The sequence below is a fragment of the Zonotrichia albicollis genome, chromosome 34 (assembly GCF_047830755.1).
Source record: "Zonotrichia albicollis isolate bZonAlb1 chromosome 34, bZonAlb1.hap1, whole genome shotgun sequence".
Lineage (NCBI taxonomy): Eukaryota > Metazoa > Chordata > Aves > Passeriformes > Passerellidae > Zonotrichia > Zonotrichia albicollis.
In genome coordinates, this window is record NC_133852.1 from 4,334,397 (window position 1) to 4,358,050 (window position 23,654).

A 23,654-nucleotide genomic window follows, 5' to 3' on the forward strand; every position below is an offset into this window, starting at 1 on the left:
GACTGAAAATTTTGTCTCTTTACATTCCCAGGAGAAAAGGAAAAGTTGTAGGGACAGGAGGTGTTCTGAAAGTCTCGTTTTGATTCTTAGTACTCTTAGTTACTGTTAATAAACTTTTCTTTATATCCTTTTGAGCCTGCTTTGCCTTGTCTCCTAATCCTCTCTCACAGCAGAAAATGAGTAAGTATGTTCTAGTGAGTGCACTGGTGATTAGCAAGCACTGAACCCACCACACTAATTGGTGCATTGACTGGGAAATCTTAAATTAGTGAACCAAAACCACTACAGGCAAAAAGGTCTTAAAAACATCTCTTTAGCTAATTACAGATTTAGCCACAACTCTCTATCAGTCCTGTGTGCTGATTTGGACTGGGTTAATTTTCTTCCCAGTGCCTGGTGTGGGGCTGTTTTTGGGATTTGTGCTGAACACGGGGATGACATTGGAGATGTTTTTGTTATCGCTGAGCAGTGGCCACACAGGGCCAAGGCCTTTTCTGCTTCTCATATGACCACGCTAGGGAGATGAGGTGCTGGGAGGACACAGCCAGGACAGATGACTCCAGTGTACCCAAGGGATATTCCAGACCATAAGACAACATGCTCGGTATGGAAAGTGGGGAACATTTAGAGTGATGGTGTTTGTCTTCCCAAGTTCCATGGGATGCGGCCTTGCTCTCCTGGAGGTGCTGAGCACCTATCAGCCCATGGGAATGGGTGCTTTGCTTTGCTTTGCTTGAGTGCCTGACTTTTGCTTTCTCTACTAAACTGTCTTCTCCCCAATCCAGGAGTGTTCTCACTTTTACCTTTCCAATTCACACCCTGATCCTGCTGGTGGGGAAGTCAGTGAGTGGCCCCAAGTGTGGGGCTTGGCTGCTGGATGGGGTTAAACCACAACAGCTGTCAGGACCAACTCCTTTAGCAAAGTCTGAAGGTGATTTTCAAGCTTTAAGCAGTTACTCCTCAGTAACAGCACAGCACCACTCTAGGATAATGTTTCTGCATGGATTAGAGTGGAAGAGTGATACACTTCCACAAGGATAAGGGAAGGTTTCTTGCCTTAGATTTCCACACATGAGGAAAGGGTTCATCCCTGGCAGGACTCGAGCAAGGTGCAATGGCATCAGCTAAGGTCCTCTAGCTCAGCTCAGATTGAAAGAAGAACCAGATGCTGGGGTCACCTGGAACAAGACGAGCTCCAGACACTTTTCCTGAGAGGTCCAGACACTTTTCCTGAGAGGTCCAAGAGGTCAAAGCAGGAGTGGGAGCTGGGGCTGCAGAGCTGTGAGGGCTCCTGACAAGCACAGGCAGGACCTTGGGCAGGACATGACAGTGAAAAACATTGTCAAATCACCCTTTCCTGAGCGTGTTCTTCTCCAAGCAGCTCTCTGAGGGGGGGGAATGTGCTTTCCAGAGCTGCACTCAAGACTCACTTCCATCATCTTCCCTGTGCTTCCTCATAGCATAGGGAAGAGTTGTAGAGTTGTATTTCTAAAATCTTTCTAGGAAAAAGGGAAAAGCAGGCAATAGATGGATTTTCCGAGCCTTGCTAGGTCCCCATGTACTCAGACACAGCCTAAGCCTCTGCCCAAAATGATGACGTTCTCCTGGAGTGAAACGCTGCTTCTCAGAGTGGCAAAACACCCAGGAGTCCTGGACCATCCTCCAAAGGTAGCAAAGCCTGAGGCACTGGGATGCTTGGTTGTTTACCAGCAAGAACTCCAACCAGACCTGAAATCCAGGCGGGCATTCTTGAGGACAAAGATGCCATGCTGGTGGCAGAGGAGAAGGGATAGGGAACAAAGGAGATGAATTTCCCTCCAGGAGACCTCTGGTTTGCCACACAATGGGAGGGGCTTTGGTTTGCCACACAATGGGAGGGGCTGTAGCTGCAGGGCTCTTCACTGGTCCCATCTGCTGTAGGGATGCTCCTTCCCCACCACAGCCCAGCTGCTCCTTGACTATTTCCTGGTGCCACCTGAAACTTCCCCATTGCAATGTTTTCAGACTGCCTAGAAATCCACAGGAATTTCCAGGTTTTGATTCTTCTCAGGATGTATTCCCCAATACACACTGGAGGGGCATCCAAAGAGTTACCAACTATCTGCTCTGAGACCACCCTCACACTCCCCTCCTCCCCACTCCATTCTCTTTACTAGTTCTGCTCTCATGTTTCCAAAAGGAAACAGTAAATCAGGGTGTGTGATGATTTTGTTTTCCAGACAGAGCTCCTGGCTCAAATTTCTCTGAGGTCCAAGGAGGACTAAAAGCCACTGAGAGATGAGCTCAGCCTCTCCTTCATTTTCAGATGGGAAAGAGAGGCTGGGGAATGGCCAGACCATGGACTAAAAAGGAGATGGGATTTCACAGAGGAGCTCCCAGGGAACAAAGGCCACTTTTGTGCACCAATTACCCATGAGGACACTTGGAAGGCTCCACTGTCCTTCCTGAGAGGAAGGACCAGCATCAATGGAACAATGACCTTGCCTGCCCTGAAGGGACACCTTGTCCCAGTAATGACACTGGGCCTTTGCACTTCAAAAAGACCAAGAAGTCTCTGATGTCCTTTCCCTGACAAAGAGGACCCAACCTCAAAGCACAGTGGAGTACGAATGATCCAGGTCTCGAGCTGCTTTGTCCAGGAAAGGCACACTGGTAATGGCAAAGTGGGGTTGACAGAACAGAAGCCACACCAGGACAGATTGAGCACCGCTGAGCCAGTGGATGGGGACAAGGCCTTGTCCAAGGCCTGAGCCCAAGATTTCCTTAAGCTCTTCCTCTGGGGCTCTCACAATCCTTCTCTCCCTGAAGTGTTCACCTCCCAAGGCTCAAGGGCACATGGGCTCTGGAAAGAATCACAGGATCACAGAATACCCTGAGCTGCAAGGGACACACAGGGATTATTGATCCCAGCTCCTGGCTCATCCAGGACATCCCAATAATCCCATCCTATGCCTGGGGACATTCTCCAAACGGTCCTGGAGCTTTGGCAGCCTTGGGCCCATAAGCAAGGAGAGTCTGTCCAGTCCCTCAGCACCCTCTGGGGAAAGAATCTTTTCCAGATATCCAGCCTAATCCCACCCTGGCACAGCTTCAGCTGTTCCCTCAGGTGCAGTCATGAGAGAGGAGAGAGGATTAAAAAGCTCCTCCTACACTCACAAATCACCAAATGGGTAACACTGGAAATCCTTTGTTTCTGTTTCTGTCCATTGCCCCTCAACCCATTACTTGGCACCACCAAGAACAGCCCACCTCCATCCTCCTGACACCGCCCTTCAAACACTTCTTCCCATTGATGGGATCTCCTCTTAGCCTTTTCTTCTGGCTCGCTCAGCCTCTCCTCACCGGAGAGATGCTCCAGGTCTCTGATCATCTTTATAGTTACTCAGTTGGGCCCGTCCCAAGAGCTCCAGGTTTCTCCTGTACTGAGGAACCCAGCATGGGACACAGAGCTCCAGATGTGCCCCTCTAGGGATGCCCCTCCCTCGGAGGTTGGCAAAGCTCTTCCTAAGGCAGCCCAGGCAGCCATGGGCCCTTTTGGCCACAAAGACACATTGCTGACTCTTGGACAACTCTTTGTCTAGCAGAACCCCCAGGTCCTTCTCTGCAGAGCTGCTTTCCACCAGGTCAGCCCTGAGGCTGGGTGGGTGACTGGGCTTATTCCATTCCAGGTTCTTTGAATAGCTTTGGATGGATGGACTGAAGGAGAGCTGTGGGTATTCCTGAGGGTTTGGCAAAGGCCTGAGGGGAAGGATGGAGGATGGGGACCATCTCTCTGCATCTCCCCAGACTGGGGATCTCTGGGCTGTGGGAGTGTGGGAGACAACACTGTCATGAGAAAGGTGAGTGGGCAGGTGGATTTGGACACTTTGACCACGTCAGGCCATACCTACAACACACTGATAAAAGACAAGAAGGCCAAGAGAGGCTTTGAGCACCTGTAGAGAACACTTCAGCACAGAGTAGATTCAGTGCCATAGATCACAAAAGCTGAGAGGCTCAGAAAAGCTGACATTAGTCATGGATGGATTGTGGTGGTCTATCTCATGACTACACTCAGTTTCTTTGGGCCTCTACCTACATCCCCTCTGAGGAGCTGAGCAACATGAGCTCACAGAACAGTTGCCCAGTAGAGCAGCTTCAGCATTCAGAGAGATGAAAGTTTTCTTAATATTAGCCCTACCCACCTAGGTAGTTCTCCAGGTATGCTTGGAAAAGCGGGAACTCAAGGTATGGCACCTCCTGTCTCCACTGCAAAGTTTGATCCAGAATTTGAAATCCTTGGGAGACCTGCTGGAGTAACGTTTTGATGCTGCACTGCAGGGCCATTGAACGTTCCTCCTCCTTCTTTCCTGTGAAGAAAGAATAATGCCACTGGGTCACTGATGATTGCTCCTTGAAAAGGAGACCAGCTGTCTAACACAAGCATGCCCAAAGGCTCTGATACAATATCCCAGAAAGCGCCTCTCCGCTCAGGGATCACATGTACGTGGATTTTTCCTTCCTCATTCCCACTTACGAATCCTCCCTCACAGAAAGTCCATTTGGCCATGCAGGCACAATGTGGAAATAGTTTTCCCATTACCCTTGCACTTTTAGCAGGGAGGGCCCAAGAAACCCTGAGCAAATTTCCATCCCTTTTCAACATCTCATTTCTGCTTTCTGTAGACCAATAAATAAAGAGCTCCAGCTTTGCAAAGTGGGCCACACACTTCATTCCAAGCTCACAGTTGGTTGAGCCCGCAGGAATTGCAGGGGTTTCCCTGGACTCTCCTGGGCTGCTCCTTTCCCTGGCTTTGCTGGCTGCACTGCAGCAAGAACAGGACTCAGGGCAGGGAAGGCCGATTGTTCCTCAGCTGCCCCTGCCCTGGGGCCAGAGGCTGTTCCCAACACTCTCTGTCTCCGGCCCAGGCCCAGGGGCACAGTCTGGGGCCAACCAGGCCCACACTGGACGCTGTGCCACAGCTGAGCCTTCCCCTTGCCAGCACCAGCTCCTGCAGGCACAGCTGCTCTCCACAGGCCCTGTGCTAACAGACACGTCCAGCCTCTGCTCAGGGCAGCTCCTCTCCCTGCTGAGCATCAACAGGGTGTTAGAGAGTTTTGTTCCGACATGGCTTATAGAAAAAGGCCATGATGACATACAGCTGGTTAAGAAGCAAAAGGCAGCTGTAAGCAGCAAGTTCTCAGGCTTTTCCTTAAAAACAATAAAAACTGTGTCCTTAGCTAAGTGATGAGAAAAACATGGAGGAAAACATGGAGACCTTGAGTATGGACAATAACAAGTCAACAGAAGGATGAGGAAAACAAGTATTAGCCTCAACAAGAAACCACAGGTATTAGCAACAAAGGAGGGGTTGGCATGTAATCTGTAACCAGTGAGAGCTCGGTTTTTGCAATATGTATGAGCTTAATTAACACTACTATAAAAGTATGTAAGCTGCATCAATAAATCGGAGATCGATTATCATCACTAGGATGTGCCCATCTCACTTCAATTTCCTCAACAGCAAAACAAGGCTAAGCTCACATGTGCCCCAGTGTGGGACCAGGAGTCGGGCAGCAGCAGGAGAATGGCAGGGGGGAAAGGGAGAGAGACAGGGACAGGACTTCAAGGGGGGACCCTTAGCCAGTATCAAGCAGTGAGAGAACTCCCAGCACACAGCCCATGCAAAGCTGAGGGACAGAAGAGGGACTCTGACCACCTGCACCTGCAGAGAACACTTCAGCATTGAGGTGTGTCAGTGCCATGGGTCACAGAAGCCGCTCCCCATGGAAGGGCTACCCCTCCCCATCCCCTGTGAGAAGCTGAGCAGGAGAAGCTCACAGGGTGCTTGGCCTAGAGGGCAGCTATTGCCCTCAGATGGATGAAAGTCTGCTTGGCAATGGCCCTGCTCACCTTGCTTCTCCAGGTAAGCTCTGAGAAGCTGAACCTCATGCTTTGTGGTCTCTTGCCATTCCTGTACATCTTTTTCCAGAGTTTGAAATTTTTGGGACAGCTGTCCGAACTTGTTGTCCAACATTGATACCAGCTCCCGTGCAATTTCCTCCTCCTTCATTCCTGTGATTAAAGAAAAATACCACTGGGTCACTGATGATTCCGCTTTGAGCAGGAGACCAGCTGTCTAACACAAGCATGCCCAAAGGCTCTGATACAATATCCCAGAAAGCGGCGCTCGGCTCAGGGCTCTCCTGTGCGTGGATTTTTCCTTCCTCATTCCCGCTAACGAATCCCCCCTCACAGCAAGTGCATTTGGCCATGAAGGCACAATCAGGAAATAGTTTTCCCTTTACCCTTGCACTTTAAGCAGGGAGGGCCCAAGAAACCCTGAGCAAATTTTCATGCCTCTTCAACATCTCATTTCTGCTTTCTGTAGCCCAACAAATAAAAAGCTCCAGCTTTGCAAAGTGGGCCACGCACTTCATTCCAAGCCCGCAATGGCTTGGGCCAGCAGGAATTGCAGGAGTTTCCCTGGACTCTCCTGGACTGCTACTTGCCCTGGCTTTGGTGGCTGCACTGCAGCAAGAACAGGACTCAGGGCAGGGAAGGCCGATTGTTCCTCAGCTGCCCCTGCCCTGGGGCCAGAGGCTGTTCCCCACACTCTCTGTCTCCTGCCCAGGCCCAGGGGCACAGTCTGGGGCCAGCCAGGCCCACACTGGACGCTGTGCCACAGCTGAGCTTTCCCCTTGCCAGCACCAGCTCCTGCAGGCACAGCTGCTCTCACAGGCCCTGTGCTAACAGACACGTCCAGCCTCTGCTCAGGGCAGCTCCTCTCCCTGCTGAGCATCCACAGGCAAACAAGGCTGAGCTCACGTGTGCCCCAGTGTGGGACCAGGAGTCAGGCAGCAGCAGGAGAATGGCAGGGGGGAAAGGGAGAGGGACAGGGACAGGACTTCCAGGGGGGACACTAAGCCAGTGTCAGAAGGTGGGAGAACTCCCAGCACACAGCCCTTGCAAAGCTGAGAGACAGAAGAGGAACTCTGACCACTTGCACCTGCAGAGAACACTTCAGCATGGAGGTGTGTCAGCGCCATGGGTTACAGAAGCTTCTCCCCATAGAAGGGCTGTCCCTCCCCATCCCCTCTGAGGAGCTTAGCAGGAGAAGCTTGGTCTGGAGGGCAGCTTTTGCCCTCAGATGGATGAAAGTCTGCTTGGCAATGGCCCTGCTCACCTTGCTTCTCCAGGTCAGCTCTCATTATCTGAACCTCACGCTTTGTGGTCTCTTGCCAGTTCTGTACATCTTCTTCGAGAGTTTGAAATTTTTGGGACAGCTGTCCGAACTTTTTGTCCAACATTGATACCAGCTCCCTTGAACTTTCCTCCTCCTTCTTTCCTGTGAAGAATGAACAATACCACTGGGTAACGGATGATTCCTCCTTGAGCAGGAGACCAGCTGTCAAACACAAGCATGCCCAAAGGCTCTGATACAATATCCCTGAAAGCGGCTCTCCACTTAGAGCTCTCCTGGGCGTGGATTTTTCCTTCCTCATTCTCTCTTACGAATCCTCCCTCAGAGAAAGTCCCTTTGGCAATGAAGGCACAATCTGGAAATGGTTTTCCCTTTACCCTTGCACTTTAAGCAGGGAGGGCCCAAGAATCCCTGGGGTTATTTCCAACCATTTCTAACATCTCGTTTGTGTTTTCTGTAGCCCAACAAATAAAGAGCTCCAGCTTTGCAAACTGGGCCACACACTTCATTCCAAGCCCGCAATGGCTTGGGCCAGCAGGAATTGCAGGGGTTTCCCTGGACTCTCCTGGGCTGCTCCTTGCCCTGGCTTTGCTGGCTGCACTGCAGCAAGAACAGGACTCAGGGCAGGGAAGGCTGATTGTTCCTCAGCTGCCCCTGCCCTGGGGCCAGAGGCTGTTCCCAACACTCTCTGTCTCCGGCCCAGGCCCAGGGGCACAGTCTGGGGCCAGCCAGGCCCACACTGGACACTGTGCCACAGCTGAGCCTTCCCCTTGTCAGCACCAGCTCCTGCAGGCACAGCTGCTCTCCACAGGCCCTGTGCTAACAGACACGTCCAGCCTCTGCTCAGGGCAGCTCCTCTCCCTACTGAGCATCCACAGGGAAACAAGGCTGAGCTCAGATGTGCCCCAGTGTGGGACCAGGAGTGGGGCAGCAGCAGGAGGGCAACGGGGAAAGGGAGAGCGACAGGGACAGGACTTCATAGGGGGACCCTTAGCCAGTGTCAGGCAGTGATAGAACTCCCAGCACACAGCCCTTGCAAAGCTGAGGGACAGAAGAGGGACTCTGACCACCTGCACCTGCAGAGAAAACTTCAGCTTGGAGGTGTGTCAGTGTCATGGGTCACAGAAGCTGCTCCCCATGGAAGGGCTGTCCCTCCCCATCCCCTGCAAGAAGCTGAGCATGAGGAGCTCACAGGGTGCTTGGCCTGCAGGCCAGCTTTTGCCCTCAGATGGATGGAAGTCTGCTTGGCAATGGCCCTGCTCACCTTGCTTCTCCAGGTCTGCTCTGAGAAGCTGAACCTCACGCTTTGTGGTCTCTTGCCAGTTCTGTACATCTTCTTCCAGAGTTTGAAATTTTTTGGATAGTGGGCCAAGCTCCTCTTTCAACATGGATTCCACAGCCCTTAAAATTTCCTTCTTTCCTGTGATGAAAGAATATTATCAATGAGAAACTAATGATTACTCTTTGAGCAGGAGACCAGCTGTCTAACACAAGAATGCCCAAAGGCATTGATACAATATCCCTGACAGAGGCTGTCTGCTCAGGGCTCTCATGTGCGTGGATTTTTCCTTCCTCATTCCCTCTTAGGGTTTCTCACGACACAGCAAATCCCTTAGGCCATGAAGGCAAAACCAGGAAATGGTTTTCCCATTACCCTCTCACTTTTAGCAGGGAGAGCCCAAGAAACTCTGAGATAATTTCCAAAAATTTCTAACATCTTGTTTGTGTTTTCTGTAGCCCAACAAATAAAGAGCTCCAGCTTTGCAAACTGGGCCACACACTTCATTCCAAGCTCATAGTTGGTTCAGGCCGCAGGAATTGCAGGGGTTTCCCTGGACTCTCCTGGGCTGCTCCTTGCCTTGGCTTTGCTGGCTGCACTGCAGCAAGAACAGGACTCAGGGCAGGGAAGGCCGATTGTTCCTCAGCTGCCCCTGCCCTGGGGCCAGAGGCTGTTCCCAACACTCTCTGTCTCCTGCCCAGGCCCAGGGGCACAGTCTGGGGCCAACCAGGCCCACACTGGACGCTGTGCCACAGCTGAGCCTTCCCCTTGTCAGCACCAGCTCCTGCAGGCACAGCTGCTCTCCACAGGCCCTGTGCTAACAGACACGTCCAGCCTCTGCTCAGGGCAGCTCCTCTCCCTGCTGAGCATCCACAGGGAAACAAGGCTGAGCTCAGATGTGCCCCAGTGTGGGACCAGGAGTGGGGCAGCAGCAAGAGGGCAGGGGGGAAAGGGAGAGGGACAGGGACAGGACTTCAAGGGGGGACCCTTAGCCAGTATCAGGCAGTGAGAGAGCTCCCAGTACACAGCCCATGCAAAGCTGAGGGACAGAAGAGGGACTCTGACCACCTGCACCTGCAGAGAGCACTTCAGCATGGAGGTGTGTCAGTGCCATGGGTCACAGAAGCTGCTCCCCATGGAAGGGCTGTCCCTCCCCATCCCCTGTGAGAAGCTGAGCAGGAGGAGCTCACAGAGTGCTTGGCCTGGAGGCCAGCTTTGCTCTCAGATGGATGAAAATCTTCTTGGCAATGGCCCTGCTCACCTTGCTTCTCCAGGTCTGCTCTCATTATCTTAATCTCATGCTTTGTTTTCTCTGGCAATTCCTTTACTTCTCCTTCCAGAGTTTGAAATTTTTGGGACAGCTCCTGGAGTTTCTTGTTCAACATTGATTCCAGCTCCCGTGCAATTTTCTCCTCCTTCTTTCCTGTGAAGAATGAACAATACAACTAGGTCACTGATGATTCCTCCTTGAGCAGGAGACCAGCTGTCTAACACAAGCATGCCCAAAGGCTCTGATACAATATCCCAGAAAGCGGGTCTCCGCTCAGGGCTCTCATGTGCGTGGATGTTTCCTTCCTCATTCCCCCTTAGGAATCCTCACCTCACAATAAGTCCTTTTGGCCATGAAGGCACAATCAGGAAATGGTTTTCCCTTTACTCTTGCATTTTAAGCAGGGAGGGCCCAAGAAACCCTGAGCAAATTTCCAACAATTTCTAACATCTCGTTTGTGTTTTCTGTAGCCCAACAAATAAAGAGCTCCAGCTTTGCAAAGTGGGCCACACACTTCATTCCAAGCTCACAGTTGGTTGAGCCCGCAGGAATTGCAGGGGTTTCCCTGGACTCTCCTGGGCTGCTCCTTTCCCTGGCTTTGCTGGCTGCACTGCAGCAAGAACAGGACTCAGGGCAGGGAAGGCTGATTGTTCCTCAGCTGCCCCTGCCCTGGGGCTAGAGGCTGTTCCCAACACTCTCTGTCTCCTGCCCAGGCCCAGGGGCACAGTCTGGGCCCAACCAGGCCCACACTGGACGCTGTGCCACAGCTGAGCCTTCCCCTTGTCAGCACCAGCTCCTGCAGGCACAGCTGCTCTCCACAGGCCCTGTGCTAACAGACACGTCCAGCCTCTGCTCAGGGCAGCTCCTCTCCCTACTGAGCATCCACAGGAAAACAAGACTGAGCTCATGTGCCCCAGTGTGGGACCAGGAGTGGGGCAGCAGCAAGAGGGCAGGGGGGAAAGGGAGAGGGACAGGGACAGGACTTCCAGGGGGGGACCCTTAGCCAGTGTCAGAAGGTGGGAGAACTCCCAGCACACAGCCCATGTATGCTGAGGGACAGAAGAGGGATTCTGACCATCTGCACCTGCAGAGAACACTTCAGCATGGAGGTGTGTCAGTGCCAAGGGTTACAGAAGCTTCTCTCGATAGAAGGGCTGTCCTTTGCCATCCCCTCTAAGGAGCTTAGCAGGAGGAGCTCACAGGGTGCTTGGCCTGAAGGGCAGCTTTTGCCCTCAGATGGATGAAAGTCTTCTTGGCAATGGCCCTGCTCACCTTGCTTCTCCAGGTCAGCTCTCATTATCTGAATCTCACGCTTTGCGGTCTCTTGCCATTTCTTTTCCTCTTCTTCCAGAGTTTGAAATTTTTGGGACAGCTGTCCGAACTTGTTGTCCAACATTGATACCAGCTCCCTTGAACTTTCCTCCTCCTTCTTTCCTGCGAGGAATGAAAAATACCAATGGGTCACTGATGATTCTTCCTTGAACAGGAGACCAGCTGTCTAACACAAGCATGCCCAAAGGCTCTGATACAATATTTTTGATAGAGGCTGTCTGCTCAGGGCACTCCTGTGTATGGATTTTACCCTCCTCATTCCCCCTTAGGAATAATCACCTCACAGCAAGTCCCTTTGGCCATGAAGGAACAATCTGGAAATGGTTTTCCCTTTACTCTTGCATTTTAAGCAGGGAGGGCCAAAGAAACCCTGAGCAAATTTCCAACAATTTCTAACATCTCGTTTGTGTTTTCTGTAGCCCAACAAATAAAGAGCTCCAGCTTTGCAAAGTGGGCCACACACTTCATTCCAAGCCCAAAGCTGGTTGAGCCCGCAGGAATTGCAGGGGTTTCCTTGGACTCTCCTGGACTGCTACTTGCCCTGGCTTTGCTGGCTGCACTGCAGCAAGAACAGGACTCGGGGCAGGGAAGGCCGATTGTTCCTCAGCTGCCCCTGCCCTGGGGCCAGAGGCTGTTCCCAACACACTCTGTCTCCTGCCCAGGCCCAGGGGCACAGTCTGGGGCCAGCCAGGCCCACACTGGACGCTGTGCCACAGCTGAGCCTTCCCCTTGTCAGCACCAGCTCCTGCAGGCACAGCTGCTCTCCACAGGCCCTGCGCTCACAGACAGGTCCAGCCTCTGCTCAGGGCAGCTCTCTCCCTGCTGAGCATCCACAGGGAAACAAGACTGAGCTCATGTGTGCCCCAGTGTGGGACCAGGAGTGGGGCAGCAGAAGGAGGGCAAGTGGGAAAGTAGAGGGACAGGGACAGGACTTCATAGGGGGACCCTTAGCCTGTATCAGGCAGTGATAGAACTCCCAGCACACAGCCCATGCAAAGCTGAGGGACAGAAGAGGGACTCTGACCACCTGCACCTGCAGAGAACACTTCAGCATGGAGGTGTGTTAGTGCCATGGGTCACAGAAGGTGCTCCCCATGGAAGGGCTGTCCCTCCCCATCCCCTGCAAGAACCTGAGCAGGAGAAGCTCACAGGGCGCTTGCCTTGGAGGCCAGCTATTGTCCTCAGATGGATGGAAGTCTGCTTGGCAATGGCCCTGCTCACCTTGCTTCTCCAGGTCTGCTCTGAGAAGCTGAATCTCACGCTTTGTGGTCTCTTGCCAGTTCTGTACATCTTCTTCCAGAGTTTGAAATTTTTTGGATAGTGGCCCAAGCTGCTGTTTCAATATGGATTCCACGGCCCTTAAAATTTCCTTCTTTACTGTGAGGAAAGAATAACATCAATAAGAAACTAATGATTACTCTTTGAGCAGGAGACCAGCTGTCTAACACAAGCATGTCCAACGGCTCTGATACAATATCTCACGAAGCAGCTCTCCACTCAGGCCTCTCCTGTTCATGTATATTTCCTTCCTCATTCCCCCTTAGGAATCCTCACCTCACAGCAAGTCCCTTTGGTCATGAAGGCAAAATCTGGAAATGGTTTTCCCATTACCCTCTCACTTTTAGCAGGGAGGGACCAAGAAACCCTGAGCAAATTTCCATCCCTTTTCAACATCTCATTACTGCTTTCTGTAGACCAATAAATAAAGAGCTCCAGATTTGAAAAGTGGGCCACACACTTCATTCCAAGCTCACAGTTGGTTGAGCCCGCAGGAATTGCAGGGGTTTCCCTGGACTCTCCTGGGCTGCTCCTTGCCCTGGATTTGCTGGCTGCACTGCAGCAAGAACAGGACTCGGGGCAGGGAAGGCCGATTGTTCCTCAGCTGCCCCTGCCCTGGGGCCAGAGGCTGTTCCCAACACTCTCTGTCTCCTGCCCAGGCCCAGGGGCACAGTCTGGGGCCAGCCAGGCCCACACTGGACGCTGTGCCACAGCTGAGCCTTCCCCTTGTCAGCACCAGCTCCTGCAGGCACAGCTGCTCTCCACAGGCTCTGCTCTCACAGACACGTCCAGCCTCTGCTCAGGGCAGCTCCTCTCCCTGCTGAGCATCCACAGGGAAACAAGACTGAGCTCATGTGTGCCCCAGTGTTGGACCAGGAGTGGGGCAGCAGCAAGAGGGCAGGGGGGAAAGGGAGAGGGACAGGGACAGGACTTCAAGGGGGGACCCTTAGCCAGTATCAGGCAGTGATAGAACTCCCTGTACACAGCCCATGCAAAGCTGAGGGACAGAAGAGGGACTCTGACCACCTGCACCTGCAGAGAACACTTCAGCATGGAGGTGTGTCAGTGCCATGGGTCACAGAAGCTGCTCTCCATGGAAGGGCTGTCCCTCCCCTTCCCCTGTGAGAAGCTGAGCAGGAGAAGCTCACAGGGTGCTTGGCCTGGGAGGCCAGCTATTGCTATCAGATGGATGGAAGTCTGCTTGGCAATGGCCCTGCTCACCTTGCTTCTCCAGGTCAGCTCTCATTATCTTAATCGCACGCCTTGTTTTCTCTGGCAATTCCTTTACTTCTCCTTCCAGAGTTTGAAATTTTTGGGACAGCTCCTGGAGTTTCTTGTTCAACATTGATTCCAGCTCCCTTACCAGTTCCTCCTCCTTCATTCCTGTGAAGAAACAACAATACCACTGGGTCACTGATGATTCCTCCTTGAGCAGGAGACCAGCTGTCTAACACAAGCATGCCCAAAGGCTCTGATACAATATCCCAGAAAGCGGGTCTCCGCTCAGGGCTCTCATGTGCGTGGATTTTTCCTTCCTCATTCCCCCTTAGGAACCCTCACCGCACAGCAAGTCCCTTTGGCCATGAAGGCACAACCTGGAAATGGTTTTCCCTTTACCCTTGCACTTTAAGCAGGGAGGGCCCAAGAAACCCTGAGCAAATTTCCCACAATTTCTAACATCTCGTTTGTGTTTTCTGTAGCCCAATAAATAAAGAGCTCCAGCTTTGCAAAGTGGGCCACACACTTCATTCCAAGCTCACAGTTGGTTGAGCCCGCAGGAATTGCAGGGGTTTCCTTGGACTCCTGGACTGCTCCTTGCCCTGGCTTTGCTGGCTGCACTGCAGCAAGAACAGGTCTCAGGGCAGGGAAGGCTGATTGTTCCTCAGCTGCCCCTGCCCTGGGGCCAGAGGCTGTTCCCAACACTCTCTGTCTCCTGCCCAGGCCCAGGGGCACAGTCTGGGGCCAGCCAGGCCCACACTGGACGCTGTGCCACAGCTGAGCCTTCCCCTTGTCAGCACCAGCTCCTGCAGGGCACAGCTGCTCTCCACAGGCCCTGTGCTAACAGACACGTCCAGCCTCTGCTCAGGGCAGCTCCTCTCCCTGCTGAGCGTCCACAGGGAAACAAGGCTGAGCTCACATGTGCCCCAGTGTTGGACCAGGAGTCAGGCTGCAGCCGGAGAATGGCAGGGGGGAAAGGGAGAGGGACAGGGACAGGTCTTCATGGGGGGACCCTTAGCCTGTATCAGGCAGTGAGAGAACTTCCAGCACACAGCCCATGCAAACTGAGGGACAGAAGAGGGACTCTGACCACCTGCACCTGCAGAGAACACTTCAGCATGGAGGTGTGTCAGTGCCATGAGTTACAGAAGCTGCTCCCCATGGAACGGCTGACCCTCTCCATCCCCTGTGAGAAGCTGAGCATGAGGAGCTCACAGGGTGCTTGGCCTGGAGGCCAGCTTTTGCCCTCAGAAGGATGAAAGTCTTCTTGGCAATGGCCCTGCTCACCTTTCTTCTCCAGGTCAGCTCTTATTATCTGAATCTCATTCTTTGTGGACTCCTTTGATATGTTGAAATCTTTATGCAGAGCTTGTATTTTTTTGTTGAGGTCCTGCAAGTCTTCGTTCCTCTCGGATTCCAGCACCTTGTTGCTCTTCTCCCACTTTTTCCTTCCTGTAGAAAAAGATTGGTATCACTGCGAAACTGACAGCTCTCCCTTGCTTGGGAGAGCACCCATCCTCTCTTAGAGTGCTCATGTCTTCTCTTTTTAGTCCCTTATTGAGGGTCTTTTCTTAGATCTTGATGCAGGTCGGTTTTTTGTCCCTCAATCTGGAGAAAGAATCACTTCAGAGGAATTAAACACTGTGCTTAATATGCAATCCAGAAATAGATTCTTTTTTTACTTTATTTTTTTATTCGGACAGCAAACAAAAAGGTCAGACTTAGTTCCCTCATGTCCTGTCTCTTTACTGATTTGTTTGCTTCAGACCTCTTTTTCTTTAGATTATCCTTTCTAATTTAGCAGCCTTTGAAAAGAATTCACTCATCCCTGAAAAACAGAGATGTGGAATTCACAGGCTGATGCACCTGTGGTTATCACATACCACCATTCTGGTTTTCAAATCCTTTTCAAACAGGAGTTTGCTGTGGGAAGAAGCCTTGGCCTCCCTACTGTAGCCCCAGTTTTCTTCCTGACATGTTTTTCTCTAACAGTTTTGCCTGTTGGAAGGAGTCTTGGCACCACTGAGAGCCCTTCTAAACATGGGCTTGGAGCTCCTGTGCAGCTGGTGAGGAACACTAGGACTAGCTTCATTGCCTCCTCACTTCCACTGGACCATGAGGGAGAGCCCAGGCCATGCTAAATTCCAAGTGTCCCCTGTGGGAGTGACATTCCCCTGCAAGCATCCCAGCTTGAAAGAGCTGGGAGCAGGAGAATAGCTGTCCTTAGAACCCAGGGGGTGGGATCCAGCAGGGGCCAGGCTGTGCTGGTCTGTGCAGGAAAAAACCCACTGCAGAGACATCTCTGCACCCTGGGATCCCAGGGTCCTGGGCATCTGCATGGAGATGGACAATGTAACAAAGGACTGGCTAGGGCCCTTTGGAAATGGGAATTTATGGACAGGTAGGATTGCTTGATCTGACTGCACTAGGCCCTCATACACAACAGCCCTCTGGATCTCCTCCCTGCTGGGCAGGGTTTAGTTTCCAGGTAGTGTGGGCATGGACTGGTACTCACCTGCAGAAAGGTCCCTGTAGCTAAGCCCAGGATGAGACTCCTCCTTCAGTGCTCAAAGAAAGGAAATCCCAGAAGGGATGTGATATGTCTCTGAAATCGTTACCAATTGTGAGGAACAGCCCCTGCTAGAGGTGTCCCTGGTCAAAGAAAGCCACCCCTCTGACCAAACTGATCCCAGGCCAAAGGCCAGGCCTTCTGCTGTGCTCTGGAAGGGGTTCTGCAGGCAATGTGCTCAGGGGAGACAACTCCACTGGCCTCACTTCTCTCAGGGATAACACATCCCATCCCAAGGGTTCCCAAGGATGGCCACAGATAAGAGCAATGGGATCCAGCATACTTACTGCATTCGTCGATAATAATTTCTACAACTCTCTCAACCAGAGTAAAAGCAAATGCTGCAGCTGGACATCAGGTACATATGAAAATAAAATCAAGAAGAAAAAGAGGACATTTAACAGGGACCTTTTCCCAAGGAACTCCAGGACTGCACTGAGCAGGTTCTGGGGCAGAGCACATCCCTCAGCTGGCCCAGGAGCCCCACAGCAGTGCTGGGGGGTTCCTGACCCTCAGGCCCAATGAGGCTCTCCTGGGCCAGCGAGCTGCCTCAGCTGCCACAGCACTCAGGCACCAAACAGGTGCCTCAGCCCCACCAGAGCACAGCCACCCATGAGAGGGTGAGACTCTTCTGCCTCCCACTCTGAGAGTGGAGAGAGACCTCCCACGTTCCTTCACTGTCCCTTGACACATTCATTTCAGCCTGACCCTCAAAGCCCTGCTCAGCAACACCCCCTGCTAGAGTGGGATGTGTCCCTGGTTAAAGGAGGTCATGCCTCTGACCAAACTGATCCCAGCTCAAAGGCCAGGCCTTCTGCTGTGCTCTGGAAGGGGTTCTGCAGGCAACGTGCCCAGGGGAGACAACTCCACTGGCCTCACTTCTCTCAAGGATAACACATCCCATCCCAAGGGTTCCCAAGGATGGCCACAGATAAGAGCAATGCGATCCAGCACACTTACCTGGTACTGCGAACTTGTCCATTGCGCCTTTTGCAGTTGCAGAGACAGCAATCTCCGTGGCTGGACATCAGGTACATATGAAAATCAAATCAAGAAGAAAAAGAGGACATTTAACAGGGACCTTTTCCCAAGGAACTCCAGGACTGCACTGAGCAGGTTCTGGGGCAGAGCACATCCCTCAGCTGGCCCAGGAGCCCCACAGCAGTGCTGGGGGGTTCCTGACCCTCAGGCCCAATGAGGCTCTCCTGGGCCAGCGAGCTGCCTCAGCTGCCACAGCACTCAGGCACCAAACAGGTGCCTCAGCCCCACCAGAGCACAGCCACCCATGAGAGGGTGAGACTCTTCTGCCTCCCACTCTGAGAGTGGAGAGAGACCTCCCACGTTCCTTCACTGTCCCTTGACACATTCATTTCAGCCTGACCCTCAAAGCCCTGCTCAGCAACACCCCCTGCTAGAGTGGGATGTGTCCCTGGTTAAAGGAGGTCATGCCTCTGACCAAACTGATCCCAGCTCAAAGGCCAGGCCTTCTGCTGTGCTCTGGAAGGGGTTCTGCAGGCAATGTGCCCAGGGGAGACAACTCCACTGGCCTCACTTCTCTCAGGGATAACACATCCCATCCCAAGGGTTCCCAAGCATGACCACAGACAAGAGCAATTGGATCCATGAGTCCACACTTACTTATGGACTCAAATTGGCCTCCTTGGTCATGCTGTCATGAACTCTTTTTTTGTGGCCATTAGGTTCATATGAGAAGGAAAAGAAAAATGAAAAAGAGGAAGCGTCACTATGATATTTCCCTAAGGATTTAAAAAATGCATTTAAGAGCTTTTTTGGGACACATATATCCCTTATACTACTCAAACCTCTGATCTACTCAGGATCTTTTAATTTACTTATTTTCCCTTCCGTGATTGTCCAAACAGAATGCAGCACTTACCAAGATATTCAGTCCTTGTTTCTTGTCTCCTGTATCCTTTTCTCAAGGTTCACTCTGCAATGCGAGGGAAAAGAGGGGCAAAATCTCTGTGGTGAGTGCAGGACTAGAGAAGATAATGCAGTTGTTAAGATGTTCTGTTGTACTCTCAGCTGTTCCCTAACTCATCTTGTCTGCCCTGCAGCTCTGAGAATTCTCACAGACATCATCCTTCTTGGTCAAAATTAAGACCTTCTGCTTTTGCAGAGTGCAGAACCTGGTGTTCAACCCCAGCCACAATTTTCCACAGTGGAAAGGGACCATTTTCCATTATTTCTAACTCAAATTCTGGAGATTATCCTGACCAGCTGTCCTAGGCTGACGTGATGTGTAGCAGGCCCCATGGGGCTGGTGAGAGTTCCATAGAGGATTGAGATTTAACAGTAGGAGCTGCTGAGTCATGATGAGACAGCAAAGTGAGCTCCTGTCTCTGACCACTGCCCCAAAGCTTATCTCTGTAACTCATGGGCCACTATCCCCAACCCTTACTATTGGACAAGTTTGGATCCCCCTATACCTGATAAAAAGGGCCTGTTTTAGCCCATTCAACAGAAGAAGAGCCATCACTGGGACCCTTCACAGTCTCCCCAATAAAACCATCACTGTGGAACACCAGCACTTCTCTCTTGCGTCTGCTTCTGCCTCAGCGAAGGGCACCCTACCAAGCAAGAAAAGAGCTGAAATCCTAAGAGAGCTGATGATCACTAAAGAGCTGACAATCAGCAAGCTTACTAAAGGGTAGCCTGAGGCAATGGCCACAAGCTAACTGGGTATTCGGGCACTCTGTCTCCGAGGGGGACTGAGCTCCCGGGCCATCCTGCATCACTCGATAATAAGGCCAAGATCAAGGCTTTATTAGTGATGCTTGTATCCCCAGTTGTCTGTTCTGTTTATGCTGGATATTATGTTCTGTGCCTTCAAGACTGACTCTGAAGAGTGAAAGTGTTGTTTTGGTTTCTTATCAGCCACTCCCCCATGCCTGGTAGGACACAGAGATGGGGCAGTACATAGTGCTGCTTTTGCTTTTTGCTTGGCCTTTTGCTCTGCTCTTGCTCCTGCTTTGCTCTTGCTTTTTGCTTCTGGTCATTAGTTAGTTTAGCTAAGCAGTCCGAATTTTTCCCTGGACTGTTTTTCCTTACCTGTTTTTGGAACTACTCAAACTACGCGAACCTGGGACCTGGGAAAACACCAAGAGTTTGCACCTTGTGGCTGCAGCAGCCATTCCCAGCGCTGGAGGGACCAACAACAGAGCGACCATCCGCAAGAGAGACTTTCTGAATTTGTAATCCTTTTCAGAGTGGTGTCTCTCAGAGTCTCTAGCTGGTCAGAGTGACCCTGATACACGTTAGAAAGTCTCTTTTCCCAGCCCGGCGGTTGAAGAAGGAGTCAGAGCTCTTCATTTCTCCGTCTCAAGGTTGTTTATTGTATCTTATATATAAAATTCTTTCTCCTGCCCTGCCGAGGTCTGCTCAGCAAGACAGTCTAAGGCACTCTGCCTGCCCCCAGGGTGGTGTTATGTCTTTATAATAAAAACTATGTGTACAATATTTACATTTACTTTCCAATACCTATCACCTATGTTAGACAGTGAGCTTCTAGTCTAAACCAATCTAAAAGTGCCACCATCACAGCAGAAGATGGAAGCCAAGAAGAAGGAGAAAGGCTGGACATGCCCAGATTCCTCCAGCTTTCCGCCTGAACCCTCATTCTAAAAACCCCAAAATCTACTTTTTCATGCTGTGAAAAATTCACTATCATTCTTTTAAACTTTCATGGCTTGCAGATCTTGATCTAAGTTTGGTAACTTGCTCCACAGGTCATAATCAAAACCACAGGCATCTTGGGCTCGGTGCCAGGGTCTCTGAGACCCCTGGCAAGGGGTCTGGGCTGCTCAGGAATGCCAGAGGGATGCTCTGGGTTCTGACAGGTGTCACTGGGTATTGTTCATTTTGTGTGCTAGGGGGTGTTTTGCCGGTTAAATAAACAGGTTACTTCCACTTTTCTCCGAGGAATCTTTCCTGAACTGGCTGGGGGGAGGGGCCGTGTGGGTTTGCTTTCTGGAGGGACCCCCTTTTGGAGGTTTTCTCCCAAATTTGCCTTAAACCAGACACCAACTATGAAGAAATCTATGGAGAAAGGAAAAGTAACCCTCCCACTCGCCCTTCCTGGTTGTGAACACACCTGGTGCAGGGTGGCTGGGGCAGCTGCAGTGCCAGATGCAAGCTGAGCTCCAGGTGGGAGCCCGAGACAAGAGCTCATGAACAGCCAACAAAGGGCACCAAGACTGGTGTGACAAATAGGTATGATTCGTGCTGATAAAAATTGAAACAGTAATCAATATTGATACAGGAATTAATATTTGGGAATAATAAAATAGTTAAAAGTTGTAATGTCAAAGAAGAGAGGGAGGTGAGGGGCTCCACCCCCCCGCCCTCCTAGCAGATATTCTCAAGGACCACAGGAAAGAAGCTGAAGATACAGTGGCTAAAAATGAGCAAAAACCTGGATGAGTCACAGAAAATGCTAATTATAAGGGATTTATTGCCTTGATATGTAGATGCAGTGATATGTTAGTCTTGGCTTACATTGTATTGGCTTGGTGCGCATGTGTAACCCAAAGGTGAATTAAAGGACACAGAGGAAGACTACGAAATTTTCATCAGATGACCCCCAAGAGACTTGTGCGACCACCAAACCGAGTGGTGGCACATGCGCGGTAAAGGTGGTAATGAGGGCGGAGATAGAAAAGTGATGAAACGAAAATGGGAGGAGATGGTATTGACACATGGCATAAAAGGGGTGATTTTCACTTGGCAAGCTTGTACGTGATGTGGCAAGGATCCCAGAACCCTGCACTCTGTACTGTGCGGTTATCTTTTGCTTATACGCTATTCTTGGAACCAAATTATCCCTTATTTTAATCAAATTCTACTGTATCCAATTTTATATTTTTTTATTTTAACTATTCAATTAAAATTGTTACTACTTTTAATATTGTTTGGTTTTTTTATGATGGGATAATTGGGCAAACATAACAATTTTGGTGCCGATACCCGGGACTCTCTAAACTCCAGGGACATGGATAGTTTCTGGGAAGGAGCTCCTCACCAGATTTTTAAGTGGTCCCAAAGCTAGACCACCCTTCCCTTGGGAAAAGAGAGTCTTTATTACAATAATGCATAAGCAAATTAGTTATTAAAAGCACGCAAGAGAGTCTCCCATCAGAGTGCCGGCTTATAGGAGAGAGAGTACCCATAGAAAACTGCTTTGTGCACGAAGACCCTCGTGAGAAAAGGAGGCTGTGAGTATCACGGGGTTTTGGGTCAGGGGGCGGCTGTATGGGAGTGTGTGTGGTGTGTCTGAGATGGGGGCTGGGCAGTCCCAGACCCCCAAAGCAAGTGGGACCTCCCAGTACCGCGTTTTCGCGTTCTCCGCGAGGAGACCGGCCGGAAAAGGAGGGAAGCGAAAGAAAAGTGAATGAGTGGGGACCCTGGGAGGGTTTGACCCAGGGGGAAGGAGGGGGTCCCTGGTCCAGGCACCTGTGGGAAGGTCCTTGGGCAGGAGGGATTGACTCACTAAGGAGACTGAGAGAGTGAATGAATAGGTTCAGTTTCCTTGGAGGGGTTGGTAGCAGGCAATTTAGCATGTGATTAGATGGTGAGAGGACGGGGCTAATAGATTGAGAAAGAGGGAGAGATAGGAGTGGAACAAGTAGATTGCAGAGGGAGACATAGGAGTGGAACAGGTAGATTGAAAAAGCAGTGGGACAGAGTAGTAAGTGAGGAAGCTGAGCCACGGGTGAGTGTGGGACCACTAAGACTCTCCTGCTACGGGGGATTTCTTAGTTTGTTGCCGCCAGAAATGGGTCAGGGAAAAAGTAAGTTCCTTGACCCAGGGGCTGCGGATTGTAGGAAAAATTCGCAGTGGTTTGAGGTATCTGGGAACCGTGAGGGGGGTTCTCAGGGTGGGAGCGTTCCTCAGGACAGCCCACTGGGGATGATAATACGGTTTTGGGATGAATGGGAATCCCAAAGGGAAGAAAATCAAGGAATTCAGAGGGCAGTGCCTAAGGGACATAATATAGGAAAAGCTTTGAGTGAGCACCAGAAAAAATATGAGTCCCCGGCAGAATGATTAAAAAGATTAAAAAGAGACTTGCAATTATATTCAGGTATAGATACTGATACTGCAGTAGGGCAGGCTCTGTTAAAAATTCAGTTTGTGACCTGATCTTGTGGTGACATCAGGAAAAAGCTGGAAAAATTAGAAGACTGGCAGGACAGGGGACTTCAAGAGTTACTGAGAGAAGCACAAAGGGTGTTTGTAAAGAGAAATGAGAAAAAGCAGAAAGCAGATGCCAAAATTTTGGTGGCGGCAGTTAGAGAAATGCAGGCAGCTTTGAATACAGAAAAATCTGCAGCGAGAAACAAACAGGATTTATTTTTAGGAACACAGGACCTGTGCATTTTTCCCGCCACAAGAAAAGACACTTAAAAAAAATTCTTGTCCTACTTTAAAGGGTGCAGGACTTACCTGTTTTTATTGTCATAAAAAGGGGCACCTGGAAAGAAATTGCAGAAAGAAACAGCAAGATGAGAAAATTTCTCAGGAGAATCAGAGAGGTCAGGAGTTCTGTTTAATGAAGGGGACCAAAATACAACCAGAAGAGCCCTTGATAAAGCTAAAAATAGGTCCTCAGAGTGAAGAAGTTATATTTTTAGTGGATACAGGAGTTTCTTGGTCGACAGTGACAAAATTACCCCAGGGATGTGAGATAAGTTGTGAGCGAGTTCCAGTAACCAGAATTACAGGACAGGCTTTCCCTGTTCCCGTAATAAAAGCAGTGCAAATTGAAACAGATGACAAATTTGGAGTAAATGATTTATTGTTGATACCAGAGGCCGAGAATAATTTGTTAGGCAGAGATCTAATAATAGCCTTAAATTTACAGATAAAACCCTGTGAAGGAAAACTTAAAATTTATTCTTTAACTGAAATTAATGACAGGGGTTGGCATTTGGGTGAAGTGGGAAAAAGTCTGGGGTAAAGGAGTCTGGTCCCCTTAGTTCATCCTGGTCAGCACAAACTTGCAAAAGTTATGCATTACTCCATGCATTATTAATATTAAAAGGGCGAGAAGAGACTATTTATACAGACTCCAAATATGCCTTTTAGTGTAGTACATACTTTTAGAAAAATTTGGAAGAAAAGGGGACTTATAACACTCAAGCAAAAGGGTTAGTACATGGGGGATTAATAATTCAGATACTTGAAGCTTTAAAGGGTCCAAAGAAAATATTAGTTAGAAAGAAATAATCTGGCTGATGAAGAAGCAAAAAGAGCGACCTTAAGAATAAAACGGATACTGAAATCATGACCTTACAAGAAATAGAAATTCAGCAGGAGACACTTTCCCTTCTGCTAGCAGAATTGGCAGCTATAAGGAAATAAGGAGCAACATTTAAGGAGGGGGAAAGTAGGTTTTTTCCTGATGGCAGGATTATGATGCCAAAACCAGTGGCACGTCAGATCTTAGATAACTTGCATAGACAGACACACTGCGGAACAAGAGCCATTTGTGATCACTTTTT

General features: G+C 50.5%; 1 protein-coding gene across 10 annotated transcripts in view; it reads right to left on the bottom strand.

Annotated features, from left to right (window-relative positions):
* The window catches only part of LOC106630081 (uncharacterized), a 48,665-nt gene that overhangs the window by 15,597 nt on the left and 9,414 nt on the right, over positions 1–23,654 (bottom strand). For 3 of the 10 annotated variants that reach the window (XM_074531014.1, XM_074531023.1, XM_074531022.1), the window contains exons 2-15: positions 22,597–22,624; positions 18,028–18,081; positions 17,091–17,150; positions 16,418–16,477; positions 16,077–16,127; positions 14,849–15,013; positions 13,565–13,726; positions 12,287–12,442; positions 11,006–11,167; positions 9,725–9,886; positions 8,449–8,604; positions 7,167–7,328; positions 5,894–6,055; positions 4,185–4,349 (exon numbers count right to left, since the gene is read on the bottom strand). In XM_074531014.1, the coding sequence (XP_074387115.1) occupies positions 4,185–4,349; positions 5,894–6,055; positions 7,167–7,328; positions 8,449–8,604; positions 9,725–9,886; positions 11,006–11,167; positions 12,287–12,442; positions 13,565–13,726; positions 14,849–15,013; positions 16,077–16,127; positions 16,418–16,477; positions 17,091–17,112 (1,585 nt within the window). In that variant the 5' untranslated portion in view covers positions 17,113–17,150; positions 18,028–18,081; positions 22,597–22,624. Of the gene's footprint in view, positions 1–4,184; positions 4,350–5,893; positions 6,056–7,166; positions 7,329–8,448; positions 8,605–9,724; positions 9,887–11,005; positions 11,168–12,286; positions 12,443–13,564; positions 13,727–14,848; positions 15,014–16,076; positions 16,128–16,417; positions 16,478–17,090; positions 17,151–18,027; positions 18,131–18,580; positions 20,188–20,244; positions 20,376–22,596; positions 22,625–23,654 lie in introns of those variants that run through there. The other 7 variants (XM_074531019.1, XM_074531017.1, XM_074531016.1 and 4 more) reach the window with 7 other exon arrangements.